General features: G+C 40.2%; 1 protein-coding gene and 1 long non-coding RNA gene across 5 annotated transcripts in view; one reads left to right on the top strand and one right to left on the bottom strand.

Annotated features, from left to right (window-relative positions):
* tbkbp1 (TBK1 binding protein 1) overlaps positions 1-27,791 on the top strand; it is a 72,427-nt gene that overhangs the window by 32,426 nt on the left and 12,210 nt on the right. Inside the window, exons 2-8 of one of the 2 annotated variants that reach the window (XM_039616826.1) lie at positions 1,716-1,977; positions 8,611-8,736; positions 12,957-13,061; positions 15,412-15,559; positions 17,925-18,121; positions 19,767-19,828; positions 24,581-24,696. In XM_039616826.1, coding sequence (XP_039472760.1) covers positions 1,732-1,977; positions 8,611-8,736; positions 12,957-13,061; positions 15,412-15,559; positions 17,925-18,121; positions 19,767-19,828; positions 24,581-24,696 — 1,000 coding nt within the window. In that variant the 5' untranslated portion in view covers positions 1,716-1,731. Of the gene's footprint in view, positions 1-803; positions 1,978-8,610; positions 8,737-12,956; positions 13,062-15,411; positions 15,560-17,924; positions 18,122-19,766; positions 19,829-24,580; positions 24,697-27,791 lie in introns of those variants that run through there. The other variant, XM_039616825.1, reaches the window with a different exon arrangement.
* On the bottom strand, positions 1,800-18,011 carry LOC120441523. Of its 3 annotated transcripts, none has more exons than XR_005614149.1 (5): positions 17,906-18,011; positions 15,986-16,088; positions 2,635-2,704; positions 2,154-2,275; positions 1,859-1,923 (listed from the first exon to the last, which is right to left on the bottom strand). It is a non-coding gene; the product is annotated as an uncharacterized LOC120441523 (long non-coding RNA). The 3 variants fall into 3 exon arrangements; XR_005614148.1 differs by having other exon boundaries at positions 1,887-1,964; XR_005614147.1 differs by lacking the exons at positions 2,154-2,275; positions 2,635-2,704 and having other exon boundaries at positions 1,800-1,923.

Genomic DNA, 27,791 nt, shown 5'->3' with positions numbered 1-27,791 from the left:
TATTTATATTGGGGTGAGTGGCTAATTGAACTCGGGAGATACAGAGAAGTGGGAAGGCTGAATAGGCTGAAAACACCAAGCTGTCTTCTGAAAACATTTTATCACCACAGGTGCTTGTTTGCTTTGTTAAAGAATATCCGCAAAAGCAATTCACTGCAAATTTCTGGCCCTAGCCGACTGCTGCTTAACCTTCAGACCCACAGCAATCTAACTGTTCCCAACAGAAATGCCCTTCATAAATTAAAATGTTGACACGTTATTCCGTACAGGGAGAGCGACAGCATTAACTTCTCAGACGTTTTTTGTTGAGTGGGATGTGATGATTGATGTGTCCCACCCTTCCCTCCTTTGTGACTGGAGAGCTAAGTGAAAAGAGACAACGAGGAGCACGGCGTTTTATCCAAAGATGAACCTTGAGTGCCATATATTGTAAAATCACAGCAAAAAAAAAAGGGAAAATAAAAGACAAGAACAAGGGCAGCGTTTGCTTCATAGACTTACATTATATAATACAGAATATTAAATGAAAAATATAAGTAACGAAGACCCAAAATCACAATATTAAAAACAATGCTGAAGTCATATTAAAACACCGTGTAGTTATCCTGCAGGGAATAACAAAGCAGGCACACAACTGGAAAAAAAGCACAAATGTAAGCTGTTATTTTTAAATGGAAGTGATGGAAAGATTTTAAACAGGCTCAAAGAAACAGTGATACATCTCAGCCCTCCAGAGACCCAAAGTCTGGGTGAACACTGAAAGCTAAGTGCCATTAAAAACACACACATATATGGATGGGCTCAGCGGTTTAAAAATATTTGGAAACCAGTGCGGCGGATTGTTTTGAAGTCTTTATCTGTTGGCAACACTATGGAGTCTAATCATATTCTAACAGGGTACTTTTATGCTGAAATATGTTTGATTTTACAGAAGAAGAAAAAAAGAAATCTTCTGAGCTCATGATCTAAAGCTGTGCTCTGACTTATCTAAAAACCGTCTACGGCTTCCTTTCTCTTTATTTCATTTCTCTCAGTTTCTTTGTTTTGTACCTTCAAAACCTTCTGATTGCAGACAAATGATTTCTTCAAGCTAAAACACGTTAAGATCTCCGTGTCTTTCCCTCACCTTGTTATCCAGAGCAAATTTGCATCTCTTTGTGTCCGCTGCACTGACCTGATATGCGGTCACGCTTTTTCTCAAGTTTGCTTCCCTTCTGTCAGAACAAGACTTTTGAATCGCAGAACGGGGCAGTGAATAATCAGGTAGCGCTGTGTGTACTCGCATTTTTGGGGTTTTTTTGGCAGCTTATGCGTAAGCACACCCGATGTGATATTGTGGCTAACTGGATCATTGCACCTACAGTACATCTGAACTCCTAAGACACAGTAAGCCATCTCTAAATTTCACGTGCCCCTCAGTCATCCTCCCGTGTCCCTCGGTACCCACTGTGCTTTTAAATATTTTACATTGTGTGTGCCAGCAGTCCGACTGCTCTCGGTAGAAAACTGCTTTGTTCTTTTTTGTTTGTTGCGAGTAGCTGACTGCTTGATGTTTTTTGGATTGCTGCTGTAGCACCGAGAGGCGACCCCAGCCAGAGTTATGAAATGTTTCTCTTTTTTTATTACTTTATTTTTGGATGGTACATTTAATTGAATGGAAACAATCTGGCAGTTTAATAATTAATAAGCAAATATCTGTCTCTGTGTGCCCTCAGCTTGAAGCTCTGAGTGATGCAATCTCTGTTTGGAGGCGGAGGGGAGCTGGGGCTGCTCGGTGGAGGCGGCGACTCAGGAGGCCTGAAGGAGGATGGCTGCGGCAGCGTGGCGTGGCGGTCTTCGCCGCTGCCCCATGATGAAGTCTACTCAACCTCCCACTTCGCCCTTATCACCGCCTATCAGGACATCAAGACCAGGCTGGCCTGCCTGGAGCGGGAGAACACCAGTATCAAGAGGAAGCTGAAGATCTATGAGATCAAGGTGAAGAGTTTTTCACTCCTAATGTCAAACATTACAGCAAATTCAGACTCGCACAGTTGTCTTTGTCCTTGTTGGTATCAGACAGTAAGTCTGCAGTACTGGAGAGGATGAGGCTAATGTGTTTTTTATTTTATTTACTGAAAGTTACTCAAAAGGGGAGACTGCTGTCCACTCACCTTTAGCGTTTTCCATTTTATTGAAGAAGTGAGATTGTGCACAAAAAAGATGAAAGAGGGAACTTTCATGCTCTGTGATTGGTCGGCTTTGATCCTTGGCTAGCTGGAGAACAAACATTAATCTGAAAGGAGGGGATTATTCTGTGATATAGAGCACAGAAGGCGAATTTCTTTCCTTTAAATAATACTAAATGACATTTGTAAACATGTATCAGAGCCTGAAATTAATTCCAAATATTTCTCTGTATGCACAGAGCCCTTGCAAAAGGTTATATAGATCCAGATTAGTCTGTGATCATTTCTTGAGGACATCAACATAATGTCAGTTTGATATGTATTTTGCTTTTTCTTGTATTTGTAAAGAGTCCTTCCAAAGGTTTTTGGATCAAGATTCAACTTAAATCCAAAAGTTAAAGACTTAAAGCCAAGAATGAAGCAGTTTTGTGCAACTTTTACGTAATCCCGAACCAAATACACTCACATTACTCAACTGGCAGAGGTGTCAAAAAAATCATAGGAGACCAGACGAGCTGAAGACCTCAGGAGTTTGTCTATAAACACATCACAACAAACTTAGTGAGATATTAAACTCATATGCATACTCGGATACTTTTTTAGGTGCAAATGTTCAGCTGCTTGTTTACACAGATCTCTAATCAGGCACTCAAAAGGCAGCAGCTCAGTGCATTTAGGCATGTATTGTAGAGTATTGTTGCTGAACCTGCCCATCTTTTCATGACACAGCACACCTATCTCCCAATGCCCGCTTCCACCAGCATGTCACAAAGCTCAAATCATGTCAGACTGGTTTCTTGAACATGACATTGTGTTCACTGGGCTCAAATGGCCTTTAGGATGTGGTGAGACAGGAGATTTGCATCATGGATGTCCAGCCGGCAAATCTACAGCAACTATATGATGCTTCCTTGTTGCAAACGCAGCACCAGCGAGGTGCAACTACTGGGGTGGCCTGTGAGTGTACAGCTAAAGGAGCCTGAAATAGATACAGATTACTGACAAAGCAGAAAGATCACAGGCTTCAGAAACTTGATCAATCGTTCTACACTTACGATTTAATTTGAAGGGCAGTGCACAACACATGCTTCCTGTCTGCTCGCTTGCTTAAGAAAACTTAAAACCCCGTCAGAATGAACAGGTATCACAACTGTGGCTTCCAGTGGTGTCTTTGTTAACTCAGGCTTTCTGCTTCAGGCTCACATAAAACGCAGCGTTTCATACATCATTTGACTTTTTCCGTACAAAATGGATATCAGTCAAAGGAACATTTTATCGAGAGCTAAAAGGAAACTATTGCTACAAATAAGGCATGAAAGCAATGCTGGCAGAAAACAGTCAATTTTGTATATTTTTAAGTTTATATTTTTAATTCCCCACTCAATACGCTCTCGGTGCTGGCATTTACTTCTAAGGTGACAGCTTGCATTAGAGTTGTTAAATTTGATATGTTTAAACTTCACAAGCAAGAAAGAGATGTGGAAATCACACATTTATTTTTATTGACTGAGTTTTCTTTCTTTGATAGGCTACAGTAATCGAATCGATTCTCATGTCTGTGTTCTGTTCGATGAGTTGCATAAAACACACTTTGCAGTAAATCAGAACCGAGAATAAAAGCATATTTATGCATATTTATTCATGCATTTTCTGTGCCACCAAGTAAAGGCATGGAAATTCCCCGTGTCAACGTGACGCAAATAGTGTGTGCTGCAAGGCTTCGTTCAAGAACAACACTAATGTACGCCTTTACAGGTTTGCATATAAAACATATCCCATCCCTCAGTTTAAGTGCTCGCTGTCGCTGACAAAACTGGGTTGATTAAGTGCATGAATGTACACTATTAGCGCTGAAATCTACTGGGATTCAGCAGAAGGGTTGTGACAAAGAGTTCAAGCAAAAACGTCGAAACATTGAAAGTCAGTGACAGTAAATATTTCTGCACAGCTGGACCTGCAACTTTGTCGGTGGATATCAAAGCAGTTCTTGGTTGGATGAGAAAGCTGGTGAGGCAGAAATCCACCTCGCAGCAGTGGTTGGACCAGCACGTTGATTTAACGGGGAAAGGGAGGGCAAATGAGCGTAAAGGAATAGCGTGGGAGGACAGAAAATGAGGAAAAATGGGAAAAGAAGTGGAAAGAAGGAGCAACATGGGCGGAAGGATGAGTTGATAGACACGGAGAGGATGAGAAATGAAGGAGTGAAGGGAGATAATGATGTACGGAGCAAGGGAGAGATAAATGGTTCAAATTAAGAACACAGAAGGATTGGAGAAAAAACACTCCTACATTGTGATCATCATTAGTCTGTGGTCTACTTATTCTAGAAATAATATGGCTATGAAGTAGTGATGTATCTGAATTTCCCCTGCCTTTACTGCCTAATTCTCCTTCAGGTACACAAGGACTTTTAATAAGCTGAGAGCATCATTAACAGTGTAGCTCTTGTTCTGCTGCATGTGAACAGAGAACAAAATGTTTTAAATGACTGAAAAATTGTGAAAGAGGCTGCTGTGCTAATGAAGGCAGTTCCAAAAAGATGCAAGCTGTTGCAGTATTACGAGCTACCAGGGAGCGTTTTAACCTTCAGCTATGTTTGAGTTGAATGTTTGTGCAAACTCCAGAAAGACTCCAACCCAATATCACGGCAAAGCGTGCAACACACATGCCGGGCCACCGTGCCTGTAAAGTTGACACACGTGCAGGTGTTGCATTACCAGCAGGGGGAGATAATACATTTAAAGCCAAGAAGGCGGTAGTGAGCAAAAAAGTGCATTCCCGTGTCCTAAATCACCAGAAACAATGAAGCTAGGCGGTTAATATGTATTTACATGTAAATGTGTTAATAATGTCTGTTTAAATACTTTCCCACGATTACTTCTGATTGTCTGTATATTACACGTTTTGCCGTGATACCAGGTTGAAGAGTCAGGTATGGAGAAGTAAGACAGAAGTCCTGCATCATTCTAGTGAGCAGCTGTTGTTCGAGGCTTCAGGCCGCCACATTGCTGTTGACTTACTCTCAAACTGTGGTTTGTTCAGGGCCTTCTCCCAGAGAGACAGATGTTGATTTTGGAGGAGCAGGTGCAGATGTTTGCTGTTTGGAGTAGAAGCTGTCACACCTGTGCCTATGTAAATAGAACATGTGCCTTTTTTCAGCTTCAAATATTTAAGCATCACCCTCTGGAGCTGACAAACGAAGCTAATGTGGAAGTGCCAAAAACTTTAAATTCTTATAATGGACACTTGAGGGGAGTCAGTTTCCACAGACTCCCGTGTTAACATTCCTGGTTTTGCAGCATGATGACTCCAAATTTGAAACTCCATCAATATGTATGGAGGGAAGGAGAGAGGTGAGAGAGTGAGAGCCTACAGCCATCTGTGAAACATGGTGGAGGTGCTGTCGTAAAGCACCATTAGATTTTGAGATCAGATCCACCATTCAATGCCATCTGAAGAGCATCTGACTCCTAAACAATACATTAATGCATTTAATGTTTTATCCACGTAGGTCCGCTTGGGACAACCATGTGCCTGCTTTTTGCTTTATATGCTGTATTTCTATGTATGTTTGCACATGCAGCAAAGTATACACTGGGGAACATGATTATCTGTTTGGTATCAGGTGTTGCAGAAAATTGGAATGAACAAGAACCAAGCATTACTAAAGAGAGGAGGAAGTAACAGAGCGGAAACCAAAAACCACGGCACGAATACTGTTTAACACCTGACTCCTTATCCAGCTGTTATCAGTTACAAATTTCTGGAAGACATGTTAGTAGTCCTAAGTGTAGCCCAAGGTTCCTCGGCACAGCTGCTGCAATGATACAAAATGGGAGTGGGTTTTTTTGTTGCTTTGTTCATGGGTAAATCAAGGTTGTTGTCGGCGTTCCTGATGCTCAGCGGCGTGAGAATACTTGATGCCCTCTGGGATTGCCCACATTGGGAACATTTACTGTTAAAGTGAGCAGAGAGAGGTGTTCTCTAAATGGAAAAGGGTTGTTTGCTCGTCGAACAGACATTGCATCAGCAAAGCAATGACTTCACACAGAAAATGAATAGCCCTCTGCGCCTATGGTAGGCACTTTAAATGTAAATGTGTTCATTTAGGTTGAACGACACACGCAGTTATATAACGTGTATGTTTCTATCAAAGCATTCTGGTAAATACAGGACTCCAGGAGCATGACCACGGACACTAGAAAACAATAGTAAATGTAATACAGTCCATTAACTCCTTTTGTAAAGTTATGATGATGTAATAAATGACACCGGCATAAATTCAGCTACATATAATGAAATTATTCCACATATTTTAAATGCATTTGCTAAAATGCCGGTTCTCTGCCATCTTTTATAATTTCCTTGCCTGTGTCTTAGTAATAAAACGAGCAATTTCTATGTTTTTCACATTGTCAACAAATCCCATCCAAAGACAAATCAGCACTGATCCAACGAGAAGTATTGTGCCTGATTCTGCTGTTCTTAAAGAGCTCCATTGTTGTCAGAATTTATTACTAACACATCAGTGAGCCTCACTGTTGCACTGGGTGACATATTCCTTCATTACCATGAGCACACTGTGCAGTTTATTTTGAGTCAGTCTCGCATACTCCATTCTGCAAGTCGAAATACTCATTATAGTACCAAATGTGTATTAATGCAACAGTGAAAATAGTGCCAATCACTAGCAATTAACTCCTGCCTGAATTATGCTTACTAAAACCTGCAATAAACAGGTGTTTTAAATAATTACTATGCTTTTCTTTTAAATGAAACTAGATGTTTGTCACTCATTTTTTTAAATGGGTCTTTAGTAGAAGTGCGTGGGAAATTGTGGGCTTCACAGTGGGGAAGTACGAGAGCACTTGGACAGACTGAGCATGGTGGCTTTGATCTTTCTGACAGACATAAAAATATAGAAAATTGATGGTTCTAAGTTTAAAAGAAAAAGGAAGACTTTTTTTGGAGCTAAAAGTGACCATATGAGACGCAGAATGTTAAAAGCTACTTACTTATATGCAAGAAGCAGATGTCATTAATCTGTCTTTGTTTATTTTTTTATACATTTTTTACCTTGAAGATGTCAGTCTGTGTCCATTTGTTGAATTATTGTAGTTTAATAATGATGGAAACAGATAAATAGTCACTTGTAACGTGCTCGTAAATGATTACACTTCTGATAAAGAAACTGTCAACTGCAGTCCACACAGTGTTAACACCACAGGCTAAAGACAGACAAGCCACCTGCATCACTGATGGGGCAAATTTCATTGGTTAACTGACCACCTCAAAGGTGTGTGTGGCTGCACTGAGTGTGGGTTTTCCCCTCATACCTGAGAGGTTTGCTGGAATTGAGGCAAAATAATGTATTGTTTGTAGTTTATGCATAACAAAGTGTTCAATAAACTACATTTTTAGGTTTTTAGAGATATTTGAAGACAGTGAAGGTAAGATATCAAACCCCAACAATCAGACAGTTCCCTATGTGCAAGCACTTGGCGACTGTGGGAAGGAAAAACTCCCTTTTAACAAGAAGAATCGTCTGGCAGAACCAGGCAGCCATCTGTAAGGACAGGGAGACTGGTTAATAAGCAACAAGCTCACAAAACAGGAATAAAACCTTCTTGGACTTGCAGTTTGTTCAATCATTACATGTTAGGTGAAGCCTAATAGGAAGCTAGTAGGTCATGCTTTTCCAAGCTGCCACTTACCGCCCTAACGATGTGTAACTTTAACCTTTTATAGAAGTTGAATTTTTATTATAGTTGGATTTATAAAGAAATTCTCACCCTCAGAAGTTGTTATCAAGGAGAAAGTTAGCAACAGAGGCAAAAACCTTGTTTTATAGCAGGCTGTAAACTTGTTTGTTTTTATTATAAAGCTGGGCACTTTAACATGGGAGTCTATGGGGACTGACTTGCTTTCCGAGCCACCATCTAGTGGCTATTTGAGGAACTGCAGTGTTTCTGATTTAGGCACCGGCTACTGTTTGCACTCATCTGACAGATCTTAAATGACATTTTTTGAAAGGGTGTTTTTTAGAAAGCACTTCATCATTCTCCAATGTTTTGTCACAAAACATGAGCAGATGGACAAACTTAGTGATGGATAGGCTGACCGACAAAGCTTAGTCATAGGCCCTCCCCAGATTTCACCGTGTGGGATGAAATTAGGAAATATGACTGGAACAACTTGACATGGAAATTCATAAATTAGTTTAAAAGCTCTGAAAAATACCCCCCCTATCCCCGAATCCTATGAGTGATATCTGGGCCAAACAGAAGCTGCAGCTGATGTAAGATGAATCATTAATGATCACAGTGTGGACTCATGAAAAATTGCAGAATACAGCAGCAAAAACAGAAATCAAAACCAAGCAAACAAAAAATATAAACAAGCTCAATGTACTTTTGTCTTCTTGTTTACTTTTCCTCCACAGTTCCCCATGATCAACGAGTTTGGTGAGGACACTAACTCCTACTGCTCATTTGAGAGCAAAGAGACGGCGATGCTGCACTCAGAAAACGGCAGCCTGCAGCAGAGAGTCAACGCCCTGACCCACGAGGTAAGAGAACACATGAGGACAACAAAAAGGGGAAGGATTAGGATTGGGAAAAAATATGGGGGGAAATCCATTTTATAATGTTCATTTATTTTTTTTAATAACTGGATGAAGTAAAAAGCTTATCACACTCTCAAATTCTGCAGAAATCCTCCTTTCCTGTGAATTAATTGAATTAAAAATGAATTGAGGCCAACCCTGGTGGACATATACTGAGAGATGTCCAGAACTAATTAAGCACTAAAGCTGCTGCACGAGCAAAATTACTCATATTGGGTGTTTTTAAGAAGCCGTCCAAGGAGCGGTGTGACACGGGATTTTCATGCTGGTGCTCTATTTTGGAGGCGCGGTCTAATTGGGTCTAAACCTGGCTACAGTTGTGCTGATCGTGTACACCTTCAGAAAACAAATGCTACAGAAGGCGCGCCTTTTTACAAACACACAGGCATCACACATTTTTAAAGTAGAGCACACATAATGTGTGCACGCTCCACACAAGCACTAATTGTGGACTTTGTGTGCTCCCGCTGTCCAAAAGCTTCTGGAGTGAGAGAGATGAATGGCTGTGCCCGAAATGTGCTCGGACTACTTGTTTCTCCTCACTTGTAACTCTCCTGTTTCAAAGTCTGTGAGAACAAGAGCGTGGGGAAATACAAGTGAGAAACGACTGACACAGGAAGGCCGTGGTAAAACTGGTAGCAGCAGCGGTAAAAAGAACTACACAGCAGAACAAAGGGAAGGAAATGGTTTATGGGAGCAGCATAAACGATTAGCGTGGGACATACAAGGTCATGGGGCGCTGATACCATGCAGTCAGAGTGATTAAAAGAGTCATGGCTCCACGAACATGCTCTGTTGGTACAAGACCCTGACCACAACCACCTATGCATGCTGACAGGCACAACCCTTATATTTTCAATGAAGTGGTGACCTCCAATAATCAAAGGCAGGTAGAGAAAATTGAATTACTGTACAGTCTATAAATTTATAGTTTCATGTATCATCAAACAATCATGTGAACACTCACTTTGGGGACATAATAACACTTTCTTATGCTTTTTTGTATTTTTTCTGCCCCCGTTTTGCGTATAATAATATTTTTCAACTATTCCCTCAGTGAACCCACATACGCATACTCTGAGACACATCAGGGTTTTTTTTTTCAAACTCCTACAAAATCTTTTCTTTTTATTTCACCTTTGCTTTGATGTGAGGAATTTTTTGTCCTTTACCTCTGAAACCAAATATACATAACTGTACTTTCATCACAAGGTCTGTAATTTCTGTGTTGGTGTTGTTCTTAATTTTTTTTCTGACTTAGTCTATTTTTATTTGAACTTTCACCCCTTCCTAAACATAAATAAGTAGTTTTAGTGTCTAAGCAAAATGAAAAACTACATCTGAAAATATACATTTTATGCTTTTGCCATTTTTGGTTTCATATGGGACACAAACCTGAGTCTCTGGGTTAAAGTCCTGTGTTTGATCCTTTGATAAACCTAAAGCATTAGTTTAAGTGGACTTTAATAAAATGTCACTTTCTTCCACTATAAGAAATGGTAAATGGTCTGTATTTGTATAGCGCTTTACTTAGTCCCTAAGGACCCCAAAGCACTTTACATACTGGTGATGGCAAGCTACATTGTAGCCACAGCCACCCTGGGGCGCACTGACAGAGGCGAGGCTGCCAGACACTGGCGCCACCGGGCCCTCTGACCACCACCAGTAGGCAACGGGTGAAGTGTCTTGCCCAAGGACACAACGATCGAGACTTGTCCGAGCCGGGGCTCGAACCGGCAACCTTCCGATTACAAGACGAACTGCCAACTCTTGAGCCACGATCGCCCTAAGAAGAGTATTGTGTTTTACAGACAACAAATCATAATGTGTGTCTCTTTTCTATGATTATTTGAGCTTCTCTTGCAGGATCCGGCCACCTTGCAGTTGCTAACCTGCATTAGTGGATGGCACAGTTAGCCCGTGCAGTGATTTCCATGACAGAAGCATGCCTGTTTTTAATGCAATGCTGCCTGAGGGCCCAAAGATCACAGGGATCCAATACTGATTTTCAGCCTGCACAGATATTTCTCCAGAAAATCTGAATCTTTTTATGTACTGTATCATGTACTGTAGATGATGAGATATTCAAAGTCTTTCCAATTTTAAGTCAAGAAACATTATTTTGAAATTGGTACAGAATTTGTAGATGCAGTTTTCAGATTGTTGAACCTCTGCTGATGTTCACTTCTCTTTTTATACCCAGTCATCTCTCTGACCTGTTGTCAATTTACCTAATTAGTTAAAAAAAATGTTCCTTTTAGTACTGCTAACTTTTTCAGTCCGCATCCCATCAAGTTCAAAAATACCTGATATTTTTCTTGTGGTACATTTTCTCAGTTTAGACATTTGACATGTTTTCCATATTCTATTGTGAATAAAACATAGGTGAGATTTGCAGATCATTGCATTAGGTTTTTAGTTATGTTTTACACAGCGTCCCAAATCTTTGGAGTTAGGTTTGTTTTTTCTAGAGTTAGATGTGAGGCCATCTGTTCTCCAAATCGAGTCATGCAACAGGACAATGATCCCAAGCACAGCAGAAAGACTGAAAAAGGGGAAGTGTTGCAGGGGCCCAGTCAAAGTTCAGACCTCAACCTCACCGGACTTTAAGAGAGCTGCAAAATAAATGCCTTCAAACCTGAAGGAACTGAAGCAACACTGTGAAGGAGAGTGGACCGAAACTCTGCCTCAGTGATGTGAGAGACCAACAAAGTCATACAGAAAGTAATTACTTCTTAAGTTATAGCTGCTAAAGGTGCCTCTACATCGTTTTTTTTCCATCAGACTGCAGAGAAAACTTATATTTGTGAGTATGTTTGATTTAAGGATGCTGTCCCTTTAAACTGCAACTGTACGGCTCTCCGGGTAACCAGAGTTTTCAGCGTTTTCTCTCGTGATAGCACTGCCTTCAGCTACTGAACAAACCAAACTAACCACAGAAGGCTTCTGCTCTTTAAAGCCACAGCACACCTAAAAAAACCTAACATATATGATCTTCCTCTGGCCTGTAGCGCTCTCTCTCTTTTTTAAATATCACGGAACCGCATAGCACCACAAAAAGCGCGTTTATTAAACTGCTGACAACAACGTTTTTGAGTTTATGGATTTTTCTTTTTTCCATAACACGATGATTTCTGTAAAGATACATACTGCTTTGGTTTTTGATGTATTTTTTCTTTTTTTTTTACTGTACAATAATACAGGTTTTTTCCATTCAAGGACTCCACATTCATAACAAACAAACAAAAAAATCTTGCAAATCGAGATTCTCAGAGTATTGTTTTCTTCCTTTAGTGCTAAGTACTACTAATAACTGCTAACAGATTCTTTTATACCTGATGCTATTAATTACGAAGGGATACCAACTATGGAAAACAAACAATCCCACCCACAGTATCTACACTGAAGTGCAAATGTAAAACGTGATAATGAATATATCTCCTTATTTTAGGAAACCGTGCGTTTGTGGGCCTCTCAGGACAGAAATCCAGCTCTGGAGTAATTCTGCTCGCCTCCGTCACGATGCTGTTGACAAGCCGCACACGCCTTGGTGCCAGTTTTTTTTTCCCAGGCATATGTTACCATAGACACACTGAATAGGCTTCAGTGCTCCACCACACAGCAGTGATATACCTCTTTGTCCTTTGTTTATCTCACTCCCTTGCCGCTGCTCCCACTCTCGTTCTCTGCGTAGTCCAAAGTGACCATATTTTTCCATATTCTTCAATAAAAGGCTCACTTCTGTGCCTTCATCTGCTTTGAAAATGTCCTCATTTCTCTCAATTTGGTGCATGTCACTGCCCTCAGAGCTGTCTGTCTTTATGGCATCCAGTCGTATTCACCCCTATTATGATGCCACACTGTAAGAAGATTAGATCAGCGACATGTCAAGAAATCCTTCTTTTTAACACACTTGAACATCCTTGTTTTGGAGATGAGGCAGGCTCCGCTACGTAAACGCTGAGCTTTCAGGATTTCTGTGCCCCAAATTTGCTTGGTTACACAACAGTTTCTCAACCGACGCATTTGACGCCTCTCAAAATGAAAGCTGTACCCCCCTTTTGTTTGTTCTTTGTGAAGAAGTTTTAAAAGTTGGAATGAACGGAAAAAAATAACCCTTTTCCTTTTTACATTTCTTTCTCCTTTTCTGTATCTCGCTTCAGCTCCAGAAGAGAAAGGAGCGAGAGGAACAGCTGGAGGATGTGATCAAGGCTTACGAGAAGATTCACATGGAGAAGAACAACCTCCAGAGGGATCTCGACAAGATGGTCAGAGGCATTATTCAGTTCACTGCTCTGCACATTCATTATTTTGCAGTAGCTTTCTTTGTGAGACATATGGCTCATTAAGTTTCGCAGCTTCACATTCTGGTAATCGGGACCAAATTTAAAAAGTAAAACGCTTCATGGTTGACATCACTAAGACAACAGAAAAATCGCAAAATGAAGTAAAGTGTGTGGATGGTGGCGCTGACTTGTGTGTGTAGTTTCATTGTTTATATGAAAGCTTTTATTTTAAAACTACAGATGTCTTATATTCTGGAGTCCTGCGTTGATTTTGCTCTACTAAATCTTATACCATACATTTAAGCTTCTAAAGAATGATCATCCATGTCTGAAATGCAATGATTAGGAAGTTAATCAACATCAGTCCCAAAAAAAGATGATTCAGCAGAACAGATGAGGTTGAGATTTAAATTAAAAAGAAGAAGCAGAGTCAAGATCTGCTGGTGAAGACGACGGCTGGAAGGAATATCTGGGAACCCTTTGTCTGGTTGGGTGTGGCCGATATCTATCCCAGCCCAGTTCCATTTGAGGTCATTGTTTATGAATGGATATAAATTTTAATGAGTTAATAAAAAAGCTAAATTGTTGTCTAACAATTCCCGGTGGTTTTGATATTAGATTACACTTCAGTAAGTGCGATTCCTAATCGGCTCTTATCTGGATGCAACCAAAGCCGTTCAGAGCTGACTGGATAATGCACTCTGGACAACAGATGAGAAGCAGAAACCTACTGCTACTAAAAATGTTGTACCTTGCAGACGAGGAGTAGGAGAGCAGACAGACTGACAACAGAAAAATGGGAAGATAGGATTCCGAATAAACAAGTAATAAAATAAGGAGGCAGGTGAATCTAATCAGTGGGACAAAAAAAAGTGACAGGAAGTAAAACAACCTCAGAGTGATGACCAAAATAAAACAAAAAAATACAAGAACAAAGTCGTGATCAAGACTTGCAAGGAAATTTGGAAAAAGATTAAACACAAGGAAATATAAAAGAGTGGATCTGCAAAATAAAGGCAAGATCCAAAGATATTGCAAACACCCCAAACCTGACATGAATATATGACTGAAAACAATGTAGAACAAATGTAGTTACAAAAGTAAAACTTTAGTGTTTGCACTTGAATGAAGACACCTATTTAAACTAACAGCTGTCACCAAAAACAAAATGCAAAAAGCTCACTTTACATTTAGTACGTAACTGCCCTCAGAAATGTTTATTAATTATTATAGTGAGTGATTTGTCCTTGGTGTGAAAAAGTCATTTTTTAAAAGTTCTCCTCTAGCTCTAAACAAACCTGCGTTAAGCTGAAACAAAATCATATTTGAAAAGATTCTATTCTGTGTTTCCCCAAAGACAATAATCTCATTTTTTTAAACGCAGCAAATCAAGGTTGATCCAGATCCGCCCGAAGCTTCCAGCTGAACAGATTGGCTGGCTGGCCTTCCCCTAAATGCCCTCTATGCTAATAAACCATCTCATATGATAGTGAAGTCCATCATACAGAGAAGCCTCAGCAGTTTTAGAGGTCTCAGTGATTAAGGGATAAAGTGCGCCAAAGATGTTGGAACTGCTACCTGCCAACAGCTGACACACTGTCAATGTCACCTGAAGCTGCGGCTCGCCGTTAATTCAGCTCCATCTACCTGTTGGGCCTCATTGACCTTTACCTTTCCATCCTTTAGCTCACTTACTAACATAATATACAGAACTGAAAGTAAAGTGAGGATTCAGAGGCATAATACCATTAATAGTTTTTTCATCAGTTAATTTCAAAGGTGTGTTTTGAATCTAAGGATGCTTTTTTTAAGCATATTAAAGAACGTGTCATAGTTCTGTGGATTTCTTTTGTTTTTGGTGTCGAGTTGAGGCCTCTGTGCTGACCATCCACCGCAGGAGTCATTCTTCTTTAAATTTCTAAAGATGCCTCAATGATAAACACATATTGTCTTATTTACCAACCATGTGCATTGCCAGGAAGTACGCAAAACACTTTTAAAACACATGAACAAACAAAGAAATCCACCCCCGCTACCCCGTTTCTAACCAACAAGTTGAAACAAAAAGAAACAAAAACTAAAATTGTGGCATCAAAACAACAGAAGAATTATCTGCAAACATCACTGGGTAATAATACAAATGCAAACAAGTGATAACCAAGAGTACGAAAAAAGCAATTTTTTCTTTATTCTCAGCTCTAACAGGTACTCTGGAAGTGTAATTTAAATGGTGTTTTCTCTATCCATATTTACTAAGTAACATTTTTAACATAAGTAAATAGTTTAATCCTGGTGACTTTAAAGAAAGATTTGAATATGCGTTTGATTACAGACTAGTTTGGTGGAGAAACACGTCGAGCGGATCCTGAGCCTGGAGTCAGCTCTGAGGCAGAGGGACAACTCCCTGCAGAAACTCAACATGCAGCTGCACAGCAAAGACATGCAGTATCTGCAGCTCCATGCTGGCCCAGATGCACACAGTAAGTGATCCAGCACTCTTACTCTCTATATCTTCACTATGCATCTCTATATCTGATTTTGAATAAACAATATGAGCACTGGTGTGCATCAAATCAATAGTCTGATGTTTCAATAGAGAGAAATGGAAATATGGTGATCAGTTTCAACCACTCACACCACAAACCAAGGCTGAAATCACGATGCATTTATGAACTCTGACCTAGAGTTTATGGACCAAATTATGGCAATTACAAAACCAGCCTGGTATGATTCAGCAAGCTTGTGAAAAATCGTGCTTATAAAGCAGTGAGTGCTCTAATTTCTCTCCAAAAGTGCTCAGTGAATGGCTAAGTAGCTCTGGAAAGAATATGCCCCCATAGCTTTCTGGAGTTGGATTAGGATGCTGTGTGTCTGATCACTTCTGTAACTCCAGCATTCAAACTCACATCACGCTTTTTGTCTGGGTTGCTGTGCAGAGGTGAGAGGAGCTGGAGTTTCTGTGCTGACCCAACTTCATTGCTGACCCTCAGTTGGTACAAATGTTGAAGCCTGTTGAGGCAAATCATAAAAAATGAAAGCAACTCTCTTAAACAGAAGCAATGTTGATTTGCCTTTTTATAGCATCTGTATTTGAATCAAAGTGTAGCTTATCGTCTAGAAAGGTGCTGAAATATTTATATCGCTCGAGTCACCTTTAAGGACAGGGAGGACTCCTTTTTATAGCCCCGCCACTGAGTGTAGCCATTCAGAACAACTGCTGATGTTAGTCACGATACATTGTTGCAGTAATTGGGAGAGCAGTGTCACGACAGAACAGAACAACGTAGAGCAAGAAGCAGTGACAACAGGCCCTGGCCCTGATTAAGTGAGACACAGTAGGTGCTGAGATGGAAATGAAACTCCACCACTGCAAGCCCAACTGTAGGTTAAAGGTTAGAGCAACTTAAACAGAGCACCTGATGTAAAATTTGCCAGTAGGATGCGTAGAAAGGTATCAGCTGAGCCATCAAATCAGCTGTTAACAGCAGATTTACAGGGAGTGTGGCCTGACTTCTTCCTGATACATCCATCCATCAATCTATCCATTCTCTTCTACTTATCCTTAACTGGGTGGGGGGGGCTTGAGCCTATCCCAGCTACCATCAGTGGGGAGGCAGAGTACACCCTTGGCTCTACTTACTGATTTAAAGTGTAAAAGAGTTTTCTTGTGCATTTTATTTACAAAAAACAAGAGAACAGCTATCACTCTATAATATTGCTCAGCATTTTCCTGTTCATGGAGTCTTTGATCAAATCCAACAATCTGTCTGAAAAGCATTTTAATTGAGGTCAGGTTAGACCGCAGCCTGTCAGAAAGACTCAGCCTGGACATTTTGTTCCTACTCCCCACTCACAGGAAAAGGAGACCTGTAATCTATGCGTGTGCTGGTGACTGAAATTCACTCATTCTGGCTTCAGAAACATTTGCAGTAAAGTCACTTGCTCTGTCAATTTGGGGATTTATCTGTATTATTCAGCTGTTGCTTCCATCTGTACTCTCGAGTGATCTGTTTTGTGACTAGTGTGCATTACGAAATGCTGGAAAACCCTTGAGACAACAGGACTTATTACAATGCAAATGCATTTCTATAGACTCAAACAGACAGGGCAGAGCACTCCACTGTGCTTCTTAAAAAGTTTGTGAACAAACGTAGGATTTTAGATTTTAAATTCAAATTGTCTCAGCGAGTCAGTACATTATGTGACTGTAGCATCGAATTCAGGATAAGACATGCAGTCTACTACTGCATGGAGGAGGATCTGTTGACATAAACTGATCTAGAGTGAGTAGAAGCTAAACTCTGCCCTCTCCAACAACGTGGGCGGTTGAAAGATGGAAGAAATGTGTCACTGCCACCTAAACAGATGCCTCTGCTGATAGTATACCTTCATGAGGAGGAGGTACTATTTTGCATAGGCTTCAAATTACCTTAACGAATATTTGAAAAGATGGTGTAAACAATGTTTTTTCCCCCTTAATTTATACGTGAGGAAGTGATGATTAATAGCTGCATATGAATGAGGAAAACCTGTTACCGCACATACGAGCGCTCTGTTGAGGAGGCAGGAGGAGCAGGGATAAAAGATGATACTGCTGTACTGTTACTGTCTTCTGGCTCAAGGACTGAGTCTGTGTGAGCGGCGCTGAATCACTAGCATGCCCACACAGATCACATCACCCAGGTACAAACTGAACGATGCTGCCCTTGGAAGAAGTCAGCTCTTTTGCTCTTTCATACTCATCGATTGTACAGCAGCCATGGACAGCAGAACACTGCATTAGTCAGGCGAAAACCACTCAAAGCACTGTGTTTTAGCGCTTTTACCTCTTCTCCTTTCTCCCAGTGCTTGACTGCCCAGCGTTGACCCTTCAGAGCTCCCGTAGCCTTGACGCCCTGTCCGACCTTAAGCTGCAGCGCCTGGAGGCCGAGCTAGAAGGGGCGCGGCACGAAGCCCAGGGGGCGTGTCAGCGGGAGGAGGAGCTGAAGGCAGAGTGCGAAAGACTAAAGGACGAGATGAGACAGCTGCAGAACAGCCAGAGGGTCAGTGTTGGCTTGTTTTAATCTGCTAGGGAAGCATTAGGAGGCTTGTGCACTGTCAGAGAAGCGGCCAACAAAAATACTTTCTGGTCATGCATTCCCTGAAACGTCCTTGGAGATTTGTGATAAGCATTAAGGGAAATGAAAACTCTATTCTCCGTCCATTAGAGAAGATTCCTGCTGAATAATTCATCAAAATCCCCCATGACCTTTAAATACAGTCATTTTTTTATAATTTAATGCCACGATTTTGTCTTTAAATAATGCACGTCTACAGCTAATTAGACTGTCCATAATTGATATTTATATATCGCAGTGTATTAAATGCAATGTGAAAAACAGTGTGCATGATTTATACACGTAAAAATAAACCATATCTGCAGTTTTTCACACATTTAGAGATCCCTGTAGTGATTTTAAGCTCGCTGTTTAGTGGCAACCAGGGGTGGAGTCAAGGGGGTTTGGGTTGCTAGACATTAGGAGTCTACTTAGGCACTATGGTAAATACTATTTTCTAGCTGAAGTCATTTTAGCGAACCATCTCTTCACTAAGTAGTTGCTCCATGGCGGACATATCAGTGCAACCACCCATTAAAATTCTCTCATGACCTTTAAAAGCAATTGCGAGAGAATAACCTGTATAACTGTTGCCTCACGGTGTACATGTACACGTCAGCTGTGTCTGCGCAATCCAATGAAAACAGTGAATGACAAAAACAAAAAAATTAAGCATAACGCAGTTGGCCACAAATGAAATCGAAAGGACATCAGCGTCTGTGCCATGCACATAATCTCTCATCCTAATCAAAGCTGTAACAATTGTCTGGCTCCACCACCCGACCAGAGAGCAATCAGGCCAAGTCACGGAAAGCTGGTGAACACAGTAAAGCATTTAGAGGCTTAGAAGTCAGATAATTCCCTCGGTTGTTATTGGTGTCAGCCAAGACCGCATCACAGTGTGCTATTCTTCTATCAAAGAGTAAACAAAGTGAACTTTCTGTCTGCGTCATATCTGTGATGGAACAGCATGGCTAAAAAGGTGGCATCCTCCATATACGGAAGCCGTAAAGGGTACCACACATAAACCACACACTGTATATAAAAATGGACTTCGATTCAGAGTCTGAAAAGTGAAGCCTAATCTGAAGTGTCTTAAAACTGCAATCTCTCTAATGGCCCACAGGGGGCGACTCCTCTGATTTTAAATGAGAAATCTAGTTGTATAAAAAGACATCTATGGAAAAGCTACCCATGATCCCTTATTCAGCCCCCTGCTACACAATATCTTGATGAGTGTGTGGGCTTAGTAGATGATATGTATTTTGTAAATGATGGTCCCCATTAGTGTCCAGAGGTCGATAACGCTCAGCTTGATGCTTAAGAAGACAGGAACTTTGTAAACTAATGGGTAACAGCATGGCAGCGGTGTCCATATCTTACATGCAATATAAGCCAAGAAAACCACCACATGTAGTGCTTGAATAAATAAATAATAATGGAACAAGTCTTTTGTTTTTATGGGTACACATTCTCTTAGCTGTGTTAGCGTCAAACAGGCTTCAAATAGACTCTTGCTGTCAGATTTTTTTTTTTCCGATATTCTACCAGCACCTGCATGCTAATCTAATTTCATGCTCTACTTCGGCAGGAAATGACTTCTCCGTGCAAGCAGTGTGATGTGGAGTGGATAAAGAAGGTGGGAGATGAGCAGTAAGTGACCACGGCAGATCTCTGGGAGGGGAGGGGGGGACTAAAGCTGACGAAGTAAATCTGAGGAGAGATGGATGGAGAGGAGGAAACTTAGTCATATGAGGAAGGAAGGATACTGGTTGAGAAACTCAGAGGAGGCAACAATGAATAAAAGAAGACTGATGCGAGCATTAGGAGAATGCTTTCACCAGAAGCTGCTGCTCATCTGTATGTTTACTTTCCCGCGGTGATGCGCTCAGGCCGACCTCCGGGGGCCTCATTAGAAAGTAGACGAGCTCTCCAGCACAGCATTAATACAAGGGTATTCACGTTTGGACACGAACACTGCATGTTATGTATTTTCCGCTGTGTGTACATGAAACTTTAACTCCACTGTTTGTGTGTTTAACATTTAATCAAGGAGGTTTGGAATGAAATTAGCCTGAGCAGCAGGGGGCAGTGTAAGCGCAGCGTTAAGACTCCTTTCAGTCCATTTCCTCCTGTCTGTTTATTTAATAGAGATCCAGTTTTATCTTTGCATTTATTCTTTTCTTTTTCTTTTCTTTTTCCTCACATAAGCCATCATGATAAATGCAGCTGTGAGTATTCATGGCCCTGCCTGTGTACAACCAATGAGAGAAATATGTTTAGAACTGAGGGGGCAACAAAGTAGCTTTTTTTCTTCTTTTTTTTAATAACCCCCCCACAGATTGTCCCAGGCATTGCATGTTTACAAGATAGAAGAGGCAAGGAAGAAAAAAAGAACGAGAAAGAATGACAAAAAAACCACATCATGTTGGGCAATTGACTCCCACACAGTGAAACCCCAGAAGTGTTTCGATGGGGTTCAAACTGAAAGTAAATAGTTTGCCAGCGAAGATAGTCTTAGTTTTTAGCTTTTAACAAGTGTGTGGTAGAAGCCTACTGCTTTTTCCAGACCTTGGTCACCTTTTGGTTTTACTCAACAATATCACCTACTCCCACTGATATGCCTCTACTTGGTTTCCTTGTGCTTTTTCTTGTAATTGGGCTCATTTAGTGTAAACTGCACAGATTGATATAGAAGAATTTTAGAATAGAACTGAATAGAATTTTGTATGTGCTGTGGAGGATATTAACACAGCATCTTTGGCCTTCTTATAATCTAGAGAGCAGTATGTGTTTGAGTTTAATTTGCCTCCCTGATATTTTTGTAGTTGTTGTAACCAGCGAACGATTCCATAAATTAATTAGCACCTTTAAATGCAAGGAAAGTTATGAAATCACCTTCCGGCAGTGCAGCCGAGTTAATTTCGCCATCCGTTAGTCACAAGATGTACCTGTTTTTGTCATGTTTCGCTTTTTTTAACCACTTCTCACCTTTCTGATCTTTTCCAAGTCACAATTTTCATGATCGCATTTGTGGACTTTCGTTTGCCTCACTCATGAGTGATAATACGTGAAGCAGCTTGCCTCACCAACCACAAGCCACGCTGCAGAGACGCTGGCAGGCACCTGGCAGTACCCCCCTACACATACACACGTACACATTATGCTATACTATTCTATGCTAATGTACACAGAGAGAATGACTAATTTGTCTTCAGCTTTGAAAACGTGAGAGCTGTTTCCAATAAATCACAGCATGATGATTTTAAATTCAAGCGGAATTCCCGTTTCTTGTTGGAAATTCAAACAAGAAAAAAACAATATTAACCAAATTCTGCAATGAATTCAAACTGGGTTTTAATATTTTTTAGTAGACCTCACGGGTATCTGTTTATTAATTTCTTAATGAAAAATTAGACGCATGAAACACAAGTGTTTGCTGGTGCAAACTGTATTGTTAGCATCACTGCAGCTTGGCGTGAGAACTGTTTGACACCTCTCTTTGTTTAGCTGAAAGTGCTTGAAACATAATGCAGAAGTACGTGTGTGTGTGTGTTTGGACTGCAGAGTGTGAAAAGCCCCCACCACAATTCAGTGTCTGTTAAACACCCACCCCTTCAGCGAGGTCCGAATTCTAGTTTCCCCATTTCTTTTAAGTGCAATAAATATCTTTATTTATTTGTTTATCTTTCCCCGAAACTTGGCCGCACACAGTGACGAGAAGTTTACCGCCACATCACGTGGACTACCAGGTATCCGCGTGTTACCTTCCGCCCCACGCCAGGTCCATTCTGTGAGTGGTTGAACAGTAGTAGCAGGTTTGAAAAACATGTTTTCTACAAAAAAGAGAGGGTCAGCCTCCACGGGCGCGTGCCGTGATGTCGTTTTTCTCGAAAATGTCTAATCCAAGATCAGATGTGAAAATCAGCCCACACTCGTCTCCCACACAAACATATACAACGTACATACCTCTATTCCTAATCTTTACACTTGCACAAGTCTTTTATCAATGCTGTATCAGCATTATCACACCCCTCCTACGCACTGTAGTGTACATGTTACAGTATGCACACATTTACTTGCATGCAAAGTGGAGAGGGAAATAAATATAGCTGCGAGCCAAAAGGAGAGACGTATGCTGGCAAACATGTGCAGTATTTTTAGAGCCACAGACAGAAAAACACGCACAGGTCCTGGTTTCACAGAAAAAACAACGCAGTTTATTAGTGATTAAATGCTTCGTGCACCCTTGCACTCAAGTGCAGGTGTTCACACATGGCCGCGTGACTTAGAGGTGTTGCATTCTCACCAAAACCCTAAGACAAAGATTTTCAAAACGCACAAAATTGAAACGTGCGATAACACAAGTGTGAAAAGGAAGGGGTATGCCAATCTAAAGAGAGAATTTCACTATATACATCTGCATTTAGAAATAAAGCGCCTGAGAGCTGAGAGCCACCTGAGAGTACCGAGGAGAGGAAGCGAATACACTTTATAAGCCCGTTGGCAATATTGACATTGTACGTCACGCTCCACCCACCATGCCAGTAAGTAGCGTAAATGTTTGTTATTTTCCTACGGATGCACTGAATGTATCTGCGTGTTTGTGGCCGTTATTTATCCAAAGCCACAATTAGGGAAAGGGTGAACTTTGACCTTGATTCTTCTCAGCATTAGTATCAGGTTCCACCAACTCGTACCACAAAGATGTTATTTGTAACATGGAGGGGGCTGAAGGGGTTTGATACCACCACTCTGTGTGAGTCACAGCTTTGGAAAACTAGGTGGGCCTCCAACACAAAGCCAGCTACCCAGTGGAAGTTATGACTTCTTTTTTATTTTGGTTTTTTTGTGAGCTTAACTGAACCGAGTTCCCTGTCCTTACTTGAAGTTATTTTGTGCCAGGTGTTAAAAATATGCCAGGATGCAGTCTTCTGTTGGCTTGGAAAGCATGTTTGTGCACTTTTTTGCAGATATCTTTAATAGAATACAGATACAGCAGTTCGGAAGATGATATCAGCACAAACATATGTTTCTCTAATACATTCCCATGTAGCAGGATTACGCATGCAAGTGGGAGGGCTCAATTAAATTAGTGCGCGGGAGTGCCAGGGAACATATTTTTAATTTGACAGTGTGTTTTATTATCTGTGTAGGACGCATGCATGTTCGTTTTTCGCTTGTTTTTTCGTGTTAGTGCTGCAGTTGAAGTTCAACTCTGTTCCTATTCATGCAATAGAAATCCCCAGTACATACAGATGTGTCGTTTGCAATTTTTTATCTGCCACGATCTCTATGGAGGAATGAACTGAGTCAGATTCTCATCAAGAGGCTAAATTTGCTACCAGCAGTGCTTTATCAGATCTGAGCCTGGTAACAATTTGGTGCCCGAGCACAGCAAGCGTCTTTCTTCACACTTTCCTGTCTAACTGACGGTTAATATTTGCAATCATGAGATGTCTGAATTTTTTATTTTTATTGTTTTCAAGTTTTGAGAACAAAGCAAAGACTGATAAATTTGCCCCGCTGCGAAGATGCAAATTCATTAATCCTTTTGTGGAACTAGTGATAATGGCAATTTCCTCTAAATGCAAGTCTTCATATAAGAAATTACTCAAACTAGTAGATTAAATAGATTATCTTGGCGGATTTCACGTTAGATTAAGGTTTCTATCTTGCAATAAACATGAAGAAATGAGTCAGTTTCAGGTCAAGACTGTAGAGTTTATAAAAATTGGTAAGATAAACAGTCTTATCAGATCTGGGGCTATTGGTAGTGACTAACTACTAAAGTTGCTGCATTCTTGTTGAACAAAACTCCTTATATCATGGCATCTGAACTGTCAGATAAATGCTTACAATCTGTAAAGTGATTGTTTCTCATATCCACTTGCTTAATACTAAATGGCTTCACATGAATTGATATTGCGGGGTTCAGATCAGTTTTTATACTAATAAAAAAGACAAAGTCATCTTGTTGCTATGGTTAAAAGAGACACGGCCTTGTTTACGCTTCTTGAAATAGAGATGCTGTAGTCAGTATGGCCTCTGAGAGCCATGACACATCTTGAAATGGTGTGATTTTATGCACTTCACTTATACACCATGACATGAGATCTAAGAATTTAGGCCTAGAAGCCTCTCAATTCTTAATTTGCGGGTCCATGTCAGAGCTGCAGGATTCATTGAGTTTAAAGAGGAGATGTGTTTGTACTGAAGTTAGATACATTCATTAAAAAAATGGTTCAAAGTAATTACATCAGTGGTGTATATTCGACAGAGATTTGACAGAAATTACTATGTGTTTGCAGTCGTGTGGAGTTGTAACACCTTCTGTTACCATTGTGATCCTCTATGATTAAAAACGATCACGATAATGACACATTGCCTCGCTTTCTCCTTCAGGGTGAATTTGGCTCTGGCGTACACAGAGTTAACGGAGGAGCTGGGACGCCTCCGTGCACTGAGCTCCAAGCAGATGGAGATCCTGAGGAAAGCCACGCAGGAGCAGGCTAGTCCAGGTTAGCATCTACAGTAAAAAAGCAAAACCCACTGCACAGCAAATCATGAAGCTCTTCAGCTGAGATAATCGTGTTTTCCTAGAAATGTGCGTGCTTCTTGTCACCTTGACGTTTAAATGGAATTCCGCGTTAAAATGATTCAACATATTTGAGTCACACTAATATCAGTATATTACATATTTTCTTTGTTTCCATAAAATTTCTGTTGAAATCGGCTTAATGTTTTTTATTGCACTACATTCAGTTGTCTTCTTTGTGTCCATAGGTGTGTTTTATCCTTTTTTAAACACTGAAACGTATGCAGCAAAGTCACATTTTAGGTTAACAAGAGTAAATCTTTAGACGCACATATTGATCAATTATCTTTAGTGTAGCTTTTATCTTACTGCCAAAATAACACAGACAGATTATAGATCACAATTTTATTAATTCCTCAAATAATTAATATAATTATTTTGTTTTTGTAGCTATTGCTTTATAACTAATGCAAGGATTTTACCAGCTGTTTTTTTGCTTTTTTGTGGATGACAAAATTAGCTTAATTTACATTCTTCCAGAAACAAGAATGGTTTGATGTTTAATATGATAAATATAATCTTCATAATATTTCAATAAACAGGAACAGTAATAACTATTTTATTTTATTTCTAGTAATTACAAATATTTTTTTAAATCCTGGGCTCTGAAGTCTCAGTGTACTTTTGTATGTAATGTCAGTTGCTTATAACCAGTTTTAAACAACTGCAGAAGTACAGAACTCGTGCAGAGTTTCTGTCTAAGGCTTTTATCTTAAAAGCCAAATCAACGAAGAAGCCGTCCTGGCACATTTAAAGAACACGCGGGGTTCTCGGTACAAGTCGTGCAGTCACACAAGCTACACAACCTAGCAGCTTGCTGGCTATCAATAGCTTCCTTCGTAACACTGTCAGGAGAAAATACAGTTTTTGTCTTTATTTGGACTCTGCATTCATTTATAAGCTAACCATAGCCATATTTGGCATTAGTAATGCACTTCAGCACATCATTTGAATTCTTATAGGAAATCTGTACAAAGGCCTTCACACACTATAGCTGTTAGAGGTCTCACATTTTAGCTTTCTTTCAAAGTCTGTTCACACTGTGGTAATAAAAAAAGTACTTAGTGCTTGAAAAACAGTGTGCAGAGTGCTCTTGTATGGCGCTAGCCTTCTCGATTTGAAGCAGTCGTTTCAAAAGTATTTCCCCTGTGAGTGTTTAAGGGTGCTATTATTATCACTGATGCATCAAAGTCAAAGTACAGTTTGCAGTTTACCACTATGGTAGTTGGTTGATGTAGAAAATTTTTTTAGAAGAGCTGTCATTTAATTTTTCCGTCAGCACAGGTTACGTAGAAATGACATGTTCGTAAATTATCCAGGAAGCAGACAGTAAATATAAAAAAGTACACTTAATGACATGAAACTACAATGAGATGGATGATAAAGTATATTTACATTTAAATCCTGAAGTAAAGTTTGTAGATATTTTATTGGAATAAATGTCCTTCGGTGTAGGTGCGCTTAAAAGCACAAATAACTAATATAAAAAGTTTTATATAATCAGAGCTCTTAAACATTGAAACCTGGCTAAAATCTATTTAAACACATCACATGGAAATTTTTGCTCATTTTCTGACACATGAATGGAACAACTCCTGGTTGTGATTTGTTGCAGCTGTTTTCTCATTAAAAAAGTAAAGATAGGAACTAACACAGACACGTTGTGGAGTAAAACCTAAAAGTGCTAAACGCTGGCAACACCTTTCTCTTCCTGTGCGCATATTCACACACATAGCTAATGTCTGGCAACTATGCATCTACTACCTACCACAAACTACCACAAAATACCACACACACTGACAGTTTGTAAATGCTACAAACTGGAAAATAATGTTTAAAAAAAAAGCCTCAATGAATATGTGCACGTTTTTACGTAGCTAGCAGCGGGGAAAACACAGAAAACCCCAAGCTTCATCTGACTTCTCCTTAAGCCCGGGGCAACTCTCACAAAGCTGGAAAAAGCGTCTCAAATGCCACTTCTGTTTCATTAGTTGCAGGATTGTGCGAGGGATATGATTTCCTCCTGGATATCTGTAACGCAAACAAATATTTTTCATGATTTGTTAAAATATTCAGGGATGTGGGAATTTGTGTGGAGCCATTAAATTTCTCCTGGGTGTTGTATGAGTTAAGGAAAGTAGTCCCATTTGACTATGTTTTTCTCATTCAGAGAGTGCTTGAGAGCACAAACGCCCCCTCCATTGTAACACCTCAACCAATCAGCCATAAATGATGTTTCCTCTTTGAAATGGGAAGTGGAGCTGAAGTGGTGACTGCAGGGCTGACTGACTCATCAGCATATCTTGTAATTACAGGAAATACTACAACTGTACTTGTGCAGATAAATCTTTTTTATGAATATATAGGGGAACATAATGTGCATCTCTATTAAGTGACTATCATGTCATATCATCTGAAGAAAGGATAAGAGCCTTACAGAAATGTCGTCTAATAAAATAATAGTATCATTGCCAAATAATGAGCTGTAATGAAAATGTTATCTTTATGTATAATTAAAGTGTTTCATTTTCTTCTCATTGCGCCGAAAAAATAATGCAACAGAATCATATAAGTGACTGTTTTGGAACAAAACCTGTTGTAAGTGTGTACTCTGTTATTGCGCAAGGCTAAATGTGCATTGACACCTGAAGACTTGTGTTGGTTATTGTATTCACAAGAGCCACAAGAAACACACACCAGTGAGTGATACGTGTTGTCTCACAGCTGTTGTTCATTTTAAAGGTGTTACATGAGGTTTGGGTCAGGGTTCTATGCACGCCACTTCAGGTCTTGCACAACAATGTGTACCCGGTGTCCAAAAAGAAACGGTTATTTTCATGTTGAAACAAAAACGGGGCTACTGCTGTTCGCTAGCAAAAATGCTAGGAAACGACTGTTTGCACATTAGAGATGAATTAATTGGAACGATCTGCCCCTATAAACAGCTCCAGCCAAATGGTCTGAATGTTAGCTAGCAGACAGATTCAACACCACTAATGCATTTTTTGGATTGTCACC

This window comes from Oreochromis aureus, linkage group 8 (genome assembly GCF_013358895.1).
Source record: "Oreochromis aureus strain Israel breed Guangdong linkage group 8, ZZ_aureus, whole genome shotgun sequence".
Taxonomy (NCBI): Eukaryota; Metazoa; Chordata; class Actinopteri; order Cichliformes; family Cichlidae; genus Oreochromis; species Oreochromis aureus.
This window is presented reverse-complemented; position numbering and strand designations above follow the sequence as displayed.